At 39.2% G+C, this 11,785-nt stretch overlaps 1 protein-coding gene across 1 annotated transcript; it reads left to right on the top strand.

Moving 5' to 3' along the window:
• Window positions 1–373: 373 nt before the first annotated feature.
• LOC122051539 (protein EARLY RESPONSIVE TO DEHYDRATION 15-like) lies at window positions 374–2,238 on the top strand. The gene is made up of 3 exons (XM_042612724.1): window positions 374–514; window positions 1,561–1,911; window positions 1,983–2,238. Exons 2-3 carry the CDS (start codon window positions 1,563–1,565, stop codon window positions 2,132–2,134), a joined length of 501 nt encoding a protein of 166 aa, XP_042468658.1. The 5' UTR covers window positions 374–514; window positions 1,561–1,562; the 3' UTR covers window positions 2,135–2,238.
• Window positions 2,239–11,785: the final 9,547 nt, after the last annotated feature.

The raw sequence follows: 11,785 nt of genomic DNA on the forward strand, positions 1-11,785 counted from the left end.
GACTACGATGCAAGCTGCTATCTTAGCTGTTCTATAGCTGACCGTGGACCCAGTTAAATATTTTAAAATATTAATAAATATATTGATACACGCATCAAAAATTCTTTTATAGACTAAAGATTAATCAATAAAAGTCTTTTCGGGGCAGAAAAGAAAAAGACACGACAACAACGCCGTGTTAAAGAGGAAAGCTTTCTCAACGTAAAGCTTACGAGGTTGATACCCGAATCTTTACCAACCACTACTTTTACTAGATCCCCAAAATCTTAAAGTATGAAGAGGTGGGTAGACGTTCGAAGTTAGTTGAGTGGGATCTGTAAAAGAAAAGAATAAAAAGCGGTAAACCGAGGAGAGCCAACAGGTTGGCCGACGCTTTGACGAACCGTGGTTGCGGACAGACGAACCGGATGGTTCGGCTTTCCCTACACGACCTCTATAAAACCCCTTCCGCCATCCGCTCTTCGTTCGTAACTGCGGAGCTTTGCTTTCTCCGGAGATATTTTGAAGCGAAGAGGTAAACCAATCTGACTCATGCTATTAGATCTTGCTATCAAGCGGATCGATTAGGAAAGACTTGTGGATTATGCTTCTCTATTTTGGGATCTGAAATTTGTTGCGGTCGTTGGCTTTCTTTGGATCTGGATGATTGCGATCTGATCTTGATTGTGTTTGTTTTCGGATGAGTCGCTTCGTCGATCGATCTGGAGACGATCAGTTCTTTTTCTTGAGTTGTTTGAGATTCTGCGTGGATTCTTGCTTGCTGATAGCCAAGGATCCATATTCTCCTATGTTTTTCAAGTGTACCGATCGGAATCTACGGGATTAGCTTTGTGTTTTACTGCCAAATTCTGCTGGGGAACCATCAAAGTGACCTTTTTTCCTCGAATATTTGACGAGACTTTGAAACTCTCCTTGTAGTTTGTTATTCCTATTTCTGGTTTCTCTGTTTGACTGCCCTATTTGTTCTATATGAGATGGTTCTGTATTTCACGTTAGTTCTAGGTCATAATCAATATTTCACTTGAAGCAGTTGGTTGTTTCAATAGTTTGTTTATTCGAGAAGAAGGGTTCACTTGAGGCGAGGGCTTGTGAAATTAATGTAGAAACCATCCCAAAAATAACAGTTTGCAGGAATTTATGCAGGCTCACAACCTTGATTTGACCTTAAACAATTATATTTCTTGAATCTTTAATACGTTGGTGCAGATTTTTGACATCCGTAAAGTTGAGTTTATGTTTTAGCTAGCCAATTTTATATGTTTTTTTTCCAGTATAATTTGTATATTTAGTTTTGGGGGTGATCTTTACTTCAGAGCATCTGATGATTTATCTCCTGTACATTTGTTTGTAGCGTGATTGATTGGATTTGCTTCCTTTATACCCTGTCGAAGTAAATTATCCTCAATTCACATACAATAAGCTGTAGTTAAAGAAACAAGGGATGATTGAAAAATACTCTCAAAATTCAGAAAAGCTTTAGAATTATGTTGGTCTGTTTTGCATTCTATGTTATATAATTTATTGAAGTTCGATTCTAAATTATACAATTATTACTTTCAGATATGAGCATGATGGAATTGCCTTCAGGAGCAATACCCAAGTCCACGCTGAACCCAGATGCTCCGCTCTTCATCCCAATGGCCTTTCAGCAGGTGCAAGACTTTTCGCCGGAATGGTGGGAGCTAGTGAAGACAACCACTTGGTTCCGCGAACATTGGTTCCACGTACACCAAGATCAAGAAACCTTCGACGAGGCCGATGGAGATGAGGATGTTGCAAACCTACTTCCCGATTCCATTGATCTTGAAATCGGCAATGAACTATCCATGATCGCCGCAGACACTGAACGAGCATCTCTCCAGCAATCTGTGCTAGAAGACGTGGCCATGAACACTGACATGCTCAATTTGGGTATTTGAAGACATCTGTTGTTCTTTATAACCATTGCCGAATACTGAATCCAAGTATTTGATGTCGTGCAGGGTTTCTGAACAATGCAGAGATAAATTTTGGCTCAAGAGCTCCAAAGAATGACATCAGAGCATTATCCGAACACGCAAAGTATCGCGAGAAACCCGTTCAGCGAATGAGCCCAAAGTTCGCCTCTCGCCATTTCATTCAACAGCCTCGCTAGGACTAGAAGTAATCCTACTGCCTTCCTTCTGTATAGAACTACGATGAATCTATCTGACTGTAGAGTTGTTCAAAGTAAGTTCAGTTTGGGAATTAAACTGTCAATCTACGACACAAGAATCACCATCGATAGATAAGTTACTAAAACATGTGAAATTACAAAGATGGTAATTAAGCAACTGTAATAGAAATAAACAACCATGAAAAGTAATTAAATCCTAATTAATCAATACAATTTGCCGATGAAACACGAGAAGTATTTCGCCTGTGTCACACACAGAACCACCGAGGAAGAAAACCACTGTCACTCGAAAATCTCCTAACTTCGGTGGACGTCGACGCCACTGGTCAGAGATGAAGCTTCAATGGTGGAAGCGCAATGTCCCTCGAAGCGAACCACTCCAAGGAATCGGCTAGATATGAAGGAGTTCTGCCCAAAACCTGTCAACCCTGGCTCTGCCCTCTTCACCGCGTTTGGCAAGGCTAGGTTATGTGGGTCAGAAATAGGAAGAAGTCCCTGGAATCCTTTGGTAAGGGGGGAAGGTGGACAGCTGGAAAATCTGAGCTCCTGCTTCCTTCTTCATTGTGTCCGGCAGAGAGCTCGAGCACTGATGCTGGTGCAGAGAAGTGGAAGGAAGCCGGAGAAGAACCAGAGCTTGTAACCCCACTAGAAACTGCCGCTGCCTTCTTCACCGCGTTCGACAGAGGGCTTCGAAGCTTGGAATGCGAGGTGGATGAAGAACTTCGCCGAAGATATCACTCCGCCGTTGCCCGATGATCGCTGCCGTCGTCGTCTTCGTCGTCTTCGATCGGGAGAAGAGGACGGGGCGTTCGGGGAAGGGAAGTGACGCGAACAGTGTGAGAGAAACCCGAGCCGCTGAAACTTGAACCACATTTTCCCTTTTAAGCCTCTGTTGAACCTGCCCTGAACCGCTGATTGATTTGAACTGGTTCAGTTGCATTAGAGTTTTAGGATTCCTTCCCTCTGGGCTTTGAAGTTCGCTTCTCTTTCTCTTGCTCCATTTTAACCATTTGGCAATTCTCAATTGTTACCCCCCTTAATTCCTACAAAATATAATATAATTAAATAATATCTAAAAATATCCATAAAATGTACAAAAATTAAAATGAAGACTAATAAAGATTTAAAATCATGAAACACACTAAAAATATATAATTAGATACATAAAAGGATAGAAACATCCAGATATAACAATTAAATAAAGTGTTCAAATGACGGTTATCAGTACTTGCATGAGTATTTGTTCCAATCTCACTCTTTGGGAACGTGTAGCGGTAAAATGATTGGTAGATTCAAATATAGACTGAAGCATGTAGATATTTTGAAGGAAAATTTATGGAGTTGGTATTAGAGGATTGTTAAAGTAACATATCTATCTTCTGAAAGAAAATTTATGAGGTTGATATTAGAGGATTGTTAAGATAACATATCTATCTTCCAAAAGAAAATTTATGGGATGCAATACAAAAGTATGACTGAGAGAATGGTCATGTTTGTCGCTCATGGTTTTAATACTCAAGTGGAGTGTGGTGGCCTACATGGATGTGTAGTAGACGTCGACTATTAATGATTTCAACGTGGGCATTTCCATGATTTATTAGGGTGACAAGTGCAAAATCTCTGTGAGGCCTAGTAAGTCAACTCTCGGATTAGTCGAATCAAAAATTTTAAAATCTATATTATAAAAAATAAATAAATGTGATTTGGGAATCCCGTTGCACTCAAACATCCAGCATGGACATGCACACACCCATCATATTGCAGCTAGCATGGGCATGCACACACCAAGCATACCAATGCCTACATATATATATATATAACCCACCGTGTGCACACCCGGTCAGCATTGTTACTTTTTTTATTTATTTTGAGTATGCTATGTAGCTATAGAGCCTAAGTTTTTTTGAGTATGCTATGTAGCGGTAGCTTTGGCTAATCTTCCACATCATAAAGAAATTTTCTGGGCTAATTGGTATTCTGTTTTGTCAGCTATTAACTAGAATTTGTAGCAGAAATAACATTGATATCTAGAATCTTTTTCTTTTGATAGTGGAATCTGTAATTGTTACCTGTTCAGGTAATTAACTCTTTCTCTCACATTAAATTCTGATGTTCTCTTTCATATTTAGTTAATAGATATTGTCGGGTATAATTGTTGTGAATTATTGTGTTTTTGGTGGAAAATAACCTGAATTCCATAATAATTGGTATCAGAGCTAAATTTATTTTGAGTATGCTCTGTGGTTGTAGCTTTGGCTAATCTTCCACATCATAAAGAAATTTTCTGGGCTAATTGGTATTCCATTTTGTCAGCTATTAACTAGAATTAGTAGCAGAAATGACATCGACGACATTAGCTTCTTCATCTTCGATCTTGGCTAGAAATGCAGTATCTAATGCATATTTGCAATGGAAATTTTTGAAGGCATCGGTCATTTCGGCATGTGGCAACGTGAGGTTCAAGATGTCCATTGCTATTAAAGGAGAGAAATCGGATGAAGTAGAGGAAAAAAAATGGAAGGTCAATAGAATGGCGTGTGGTACTATTCGATTGTGCCTTTCTAGAGAGCAGAAGTATGAATTTTCTAAAGAAACTTCTACAATTAGATTAACGATGGCACTGGAGGAGATATTCTTGAAGAAAAACAGTCATAACAAACTCTATATCAAGAAGATATTGTTCCGTTTTAACTATGCTTCAGGTACTACTATGAATGATCACATTAATAGTTTTAATCAGCTGGTAATTGATTTGATGAATATGGATGTGACTTTTAATGATGAATATCTGGCTTTGATGTTGATGGCATCACTTCCTGATGAGTTTGAGTATGTTGAAACTTGAAACTACTCTACTTCATGGGAAGGTTGATGTGTCACTTAGTGAGGTAACTACTGCCTTGTATAGTTATGAATTGAGAAAGAAAGAAAAGCAAGGAAACACAACTGTAGAAGCAGAAGCTCTTGTTGTTAGAGGTTGTTCGCAAAGTCAAAAGAAAGGATGGAGAGGGAGATCTAAGTCAAAGTCTAGATTAAGTAAAGATGAATGTGCCTATTGTTGAGAAAAAGAGCATCGGAAGACAGATTGTCCTAAATTTAAAAATAAAAGAAAACCTATAAAGAGAAAGGGTATAGCAGAGTCAAATGTAATTGAGTGTGATAATGCAGATTCAAACATCTCAATTGCTGCTACACCATTAACCGACAATTCTAGCTCATGGTTGCTAGATTCAGCTTGTAGTCACCATATGTTTCCCAATCGAGAGTGATTTTCTGATTTTAAAGAACTAAAAGGTGGAGTTTCCTACACAACAAATAATTACCCTCTTAACATATATGAGATTGGTTCAATTTGCTTGAGGAACTAGGATGGATCAGTCAAAACCTTAACAAGTGTTCATTATGGGTTGAATTTGATGAGAAATCTCATCTTTGTAGGAACCTTGGAGTCAAAAGGTTTTGAAATGAGGGTGAAAGATGGGATGATGAGGATCATCTTTGGTGTACTTATGATAATGAAGGGAATCCGGAATAGAAATAATGTGTATTATTTTTTAGGTAGTATGATTGTTGGGACAACAACAATAACAACTTCTACTGATGATAAAGAGTCAGAAGTAACCAGGTTATGACACATGCACTTGGGGTATGTTGGAAAAAATCCTTGAAATTGATGTAGATCAAGGCTGATTGAAAGGAGCATGGGCTTGCAAATTGGATTATTGTGAGCATTGCATCAAAGAGAAGAAAACAAGGGTAAAATTTGGTACAAGAATCCATAATACTGAGTGCATTTTGGATTATGTTCATTCAGATGTATGGGGACCTTCCAGGACAACTTCTTTGCGAGGAAAACACTATTATGTTGTCGTTGATGATTTTTCCCAAAGATTTTGGGTGTATACAATGAAGATGAAGGATAAGGTTTGGGAATTTTCCTTAAATGGAAAAAATGATGGAGACTCTAACTTGTAAAAATGTCAAACGTCTCTATACAAGATAATGGTGGAGAATTTAAAAATGATCCTTTTTTAAAAATCTGTGAAAATGAAGGTATTGTTAGCCACTTCACCGTCAGAAATATGTCACAAAAGAATGGAGTGGCTGAGCGTATGAATTGGACATTGTTGGAGAAGGTCCAATGTATGTTGTCCATTGCTGGGTTAGACAAAGAATTTTGGGCTGAGGCTTTGGTATATTCTTGTCACCTTGTTAATCGTTTACTATCAACTGCTATTAATGTTAAAACACCATTGGAGAAATGGTTTGGAGAACCTACTATAAATTATGATTTATTACATGTGTTTGGTTCCACCGTGTATTATCATGTTAATGAGTCAAAGCTAGATCCAAGAACAAAGAAGGCAAGCTTCATGAAAATCACCTCAGGTGTTAAAGGATATCTTCTTTAGTGTCTAGAAACAAAGAAGGTAATCTTCAACAGGGATGTCACTTTTGATGATGCTACCATGTTTAGAAATGTGACTTCTAAACAAATATTGCAGTCAGATGGTACCAAACATGTGGAGTTTGAAGCTAACAAAATTATTCCAGCCAATAAAGAAAATAATGGTGATTCTCCTATAGTAGATGAAGAGTTTCAAATCCAAAAACCTTTACAACCAGATGAAGAAGAGGTTCAGACCCAAGAACCTCCACAGCAATATGAATCAATTGCACTAACAATGGGAAAAGGAACTATAAGACAACATGCTCGTTATGTCAATATGGTCACTTCTGCAATTCCAATTGATGATGTTCCTGCTACTTATAATGAAGCAGTCCAAAGCTCAGAACAAAAAAAATGGAGGAATGCCATGGATGAAGAAATGCAGTCCGTTCATAAGAATCAGAAATGCAAACTAGCAAATCTTCCAAAGGAAAAGAAAGCAATTGGTTGCAAATGGGTATATACAAAGAAAGTTGGACAAGGATAATGCTCTCTACAAAGTAAGATTGGTGGCTAAAGGCTACGCTCAGTCGGAGGGAGTTGATTATAATGAAGTATTTTCTCCAGATATAAAGCATTCCTCCATCAGAATTTTGTTGGCTTTGGTAGCACAGTTGAATTTGGAATTAGTTTAGATGGATGTAAAAATTGCTTTTTTACATGAAGACTTGGATGAAGAAATCTACATGACTCGGCCAGATGGATTCAAAGTTGTTGGAGAGGAAAAGATGGTATGCAAATTGAAAAAATTGCTGTATAAATTGAAGCAATCTTCGAGATAGTGGAACAAGTGATTTGATAAGTTTATGATAGGGCAAAAGTACACGAGAAGCAAATATGATGTGTGTATTTGCACAAGCTACAAGACGGAGCCTATATATATCTTCTTCTTTATGTTGACGATATGTTGATGGTTGCCAAGAGTCAAACATAAATATAGTAATTAAAAAATCAATTAAATAAGGAATTTGATATAAAGCAACTCAGTGAAGCAAAGAGGATTTTTGACATAGAAATATCAAGAGATAGGAAATTGGGGAGGCTTTGTTTATCTCAGAAAGAATATTTGGGGAAGGTATTAAAACATTTTGGCATGAATGAGAAATTAAAACCAGTTAGCACCCCACTTGCTTCTCATTTCAAGTTTATTGCATTTATGTCAACAAAAAATGATGCGGAATACATGTCAAAAGTACCATATGCAAATGCTGTTGGTAGTTTGATATATGCAATGGTGCATACGAGGCTCGATATTTCATAGGCAGTTGTGGTTGTGAGCATGTATATGCTTGATCCTGGAAAGGAGCATTGGCAAGCTGTGAAATGGATTCTACGATATATTTTGAACAATGTAGATGTTGGTTTAGTATTTCAGCAGGGCAAACAAGATGGTCAATATGCAATTGGGTATTGTTGGTACAATATTCCCTAGGTCAAGGTTGACTTGGTTGACTGAGCTTGAATTGGTTCAAGCTCGAGTCTTGATGTTTGGGTTTCGATATTTGACAATACATGGAGACAAGACATGGAGATTGCAGGTGCAATTGTTCATGTGGTGAGATTGTAAAGGAGAGTCAAGTAGGTCAAGGTTGACTGGATACTTGACTGGAAAATCTTGGTGAGTGAAGCCAAGTGAAAGTCCTAACTGGGAGGTTAGGCAGACTGGAAAGTCCCGGTGAGTGAAGCCGGGCAGATGGAAAGTCCTGGTGAGTGAAGCCAGGCAGAAGGAAAAATCCTAGTGAGTGAAGCTAGGTGAAAGTCCCAGTGAGTGAATCCGGGCAGATGGAAAGTCCTGGTGAGTGAAGCCAGGCAGAAGGAAAAACCCTAGTGAGTGAAGCTAGGTGAAAGTCCTAGTGAGTGAAGCTGGGCAGTATGGAAAGTCCTGGTGAGTGAAGTCAGACAAATGAGAAGTTCTGGTGAGTGAAGCCAGGCACAGGAAATCCAGATGGATCAAGGTTGATCAGACATCTTGTATTGGGAAGTCCAAGTAGGTCAAAGGGATTGACCGGATACTTGGCACAGGAAATTCAGGTGGATCAAGGTTGGTCGTGCTGGATCGAAAGCGCTAGAGGGGGGGGGTGAATAGAGCTCGTGGCTTTCACTCGGTTCGGAATCGTAAATCGTTCGATTAAACACTTGAGTAACGCAGCGGAATAAAAGAGAAAAACAAACACAAACACAGAGAATTTACTTCGTTCGAGCCGAGCTCAACTCCTACTCGAAGGCCCGCGATCCTTGATCGCTTACCGTGGGCAACAACTAATAGCTTGAATAGAATTACAAGTGAAGTACAATAATCAATAAGAAATGATTAAATTATACCGACAACAATATGAATAACTGAAGATTCGGAGCTCCAGGTCGTCGGGGGGTCGTCGCAGCACTTCGGGATCGTGTCGTTAGCAGCTAGTCGCAGAAGGATTGCTTGGAGTGAATTGTCTTGAACTGCTGCTCGAACTCCCCTTATAAAGGGTATCCAAGGCGCCTCTAAGTCCTCCGAAGGCGCCTCCATCCCTTTCGAATCGCTCGTGCAGATCAACGCTGAATAGTCGTCGCTTATCGCCTTGAAGGCGCCTTCATTCATCTTTAAGGCGCCTCCAATGGGACATCCAAGGCACCTTCGCGCACCATGAAGGCGCCTCCAGCGGGTCTGCGCAGCCACGTCACTTTAGCACCCGAGGCGCCTCCAAGCTCCATGGAGGCGCCTCGGACACTGTTTATCCGAGGCTTAACCTTGTTCTTTCGTACCTGCAAGACATGTTAGATCCAAAACACAAATATATCCTGCAAAACAAAAGTTAACACATATAATATCATAAATATGAAGTTTGACAGTCATCGGACTGTTCGGGTCTGTCTGACTTCGGATTTTCGACCGGAAACCCTAGGTCGACCCGACGCCTACTGTTCCCTCTACGGGGAACGCGTCCTCACCTACTCCACTCAGGACATTTACCTATTGACAGTGCGATCCTCCAGATCGACTGGACTTTTGCTCGGTGCTCGATGCTTCCAGACTTTCTGCTGGACTTCCGCTTCCCGGCTGGTCCAGTCTTTCACCTGGTTCGCGACACCAGGACTTTCCACCTAGGGTTACCCCCTAGGACTTTTGCCTGAAGCACTCGACCCACCAAGACTTTCCGCATAGGGTTACCACCCCCTATGACCTAGGGTTACCACCCCCTAAGGTTTTCACCTTGCCTAACCACAGTTAGGGCTTTTGCCTAAGTACACTTAGGACTTTCCTACAATCTCATTCAGAATGTTAGATCACCACACATCTTAACTTTGAATCCTTTTCCATTATCAAAACTTAGGTTCGATCGTCGGATACTTCCCGCACCAACAATCTCCCCCTTTTTGATTATGACAACCCAAATTCAAAGTTAAGTAAAATAAATGCATAAGTATATTAAAAAGCTTTAAGTGAGCAAGCTTAAGTATATAAATTCAAATAAAAGCATAACTTAAGCTAACACTTAAACTTTTGTGAAGCTCTCCCTTAATTCAGGGCTTCCCTTTTAATATTTACATTTGAATTTCCTACTTAAACTTTTGTGAAGCTCCCCCTTAATTCAGGGCTTCCCATTTGAATTTCCTACTCTCCCCCTTTGCCATATATAAAAAATAAGTCAGTTTTAAACAATTTTTAATTTTTCTTATTGAAAACCAGATTAGGCTTGAAAGACTGGATAAAAGCTAAATTGACTTTTGAAAAATTTTCACCTAAGTTTAAAAGGCTAATATATAGTCGACTGTGATGGACAATTTTAGCCACTTTTGAAACTTAGTTGTTTTTGAAATATACTTAGCTAAATTTTGAAAATCTTAGAGAAAATTGAAGTCTCTTTTTACTTAGCAAAAAATATTTTGAAAGCAATGATTTTTAATACTTTTAGGTAAGTAAAAGTAGCTTAGCAAGAATTTATAAAAGTTAGATTTGAAGGTTTGCTAAGTTTGAAAAAGTTTGAAATTTGCTCTATGAATCACTTAGCTAAGCCTTTTGTAAGCATTGAATTTTGAAAATATGGCTTAAGTGGAAAAAAGGTCTTATCTTAATTTTGAATAAAATAATACTTATTTTTTTGAACAAATAGGAGTAAGAACTTGTTAATTTTTAGGATGAAGAGAGAGTAGCTAAAAATTTAAGTTATTTATTCAGTTGGTCCTTAAGTCCAAACATGAGTCAACTTTTTTAACTTGTCTTGATCAGGTATCAGAGCCCTAAATTACAAGCATGCTTAATCTTAATATATCTATTTCCTTCACCAACTGTCTAACCTTTAGCTACTTGCTGATTGCCTAGAGGGCAGCAGCTTTCACTTGGTTAGTCAAGTTAAGTCATTTAGTCCAGTTAGATTTGACTAAGGCTGTAAGACTTGACTTGATTGTTATTAATAAAGTATTTAACACCCAGACTCATATTGATGCACATAAATAAGCATTCTTGAGTCCAGACTGTACCCTATGCATCTCACACCATTCTATGTTTCTCAAACACAAGCAAGGTATACCTAGGTGTTTGTGAGATGCTCTAGCTTAAATTAGGGGAACAGGATTTCTAGGGTAGAGCCTAAATTAAGTCCAATTTTTGAAAATTCTAAGAAAAGGGGATTTTAAAATCATTATTTTTCTTAGATTTTAAAAAACAATTTAAAAGTGGTTTTAAAATTATACTCACAATTTTGAAAAAGTGACACATAAGTAATGAATTAAATATAAGTCAGTTAAACATCAGATAACCAACTCCAAGATAGAATCCAAAAGATGAGTAAGATATCCAGATCCAAGAAGTGAGTGACATATCCAGACAGTCTAAAAAGATAGAGTCAAGCAGGCGGATCGTCGGCTGGAGGATCAGCTAGAGGCTGCTCGGGTGCCGGCTGAGGTTGCCCCTGACGCCGTATCTCGCCTCAGAGAGACGCGAAACCTGTAGCCATCTCGGATCACATAGATCGAAGGAAGCGATGGCTATATAGCACAGCTCGTCACGTTTGAGAGGACTGGATCTCGAGCCGAGTGAGTCTGTCCTCGACAGAGAGTGGTACCGCAGATGAAGGCCCGGCTGATGTGGAGGGTCCGGCAGAGGTGGAAGGATATGTGAAAAAGTCCTCTACCAGGAAATCGGACCACTCCTCATCCTCACCTGGTACGTCCTCGGCCTCTGGAGCACCAGGAGC

The sequence above is a fragment of the Zingiber officinale genome, chromosome 3A (assembly GCF_018446385.1).
Source record: "Zingiber officinale cultivar Zhangliang chromosome 3A, Zo_v1.1, whole genome shotgun sequence".
Lineage (NCBI taxonomy): Eukaryota > Viridiplantae > Streptophyta > Magnoliopsida > Zingiberales > Zingiberaceae > Zingiber > Zingiber officinale.

Coding starts and splice junctions, on each gene's coding strand:
- LOC122051539 (XM_042612724.1), top strand. CDS start 1,563: ATGAGCATGATGGAATTGCCTTCAGGAGCAATACCCAAGTCCACGCTG. Junction 1,912..1,982: donor CACTGACATGCTCAATTTGG/GTATTTGAAGAC, acceptor GATGTCGTGCAG/GGTTTCTGAACAATGCAGAG.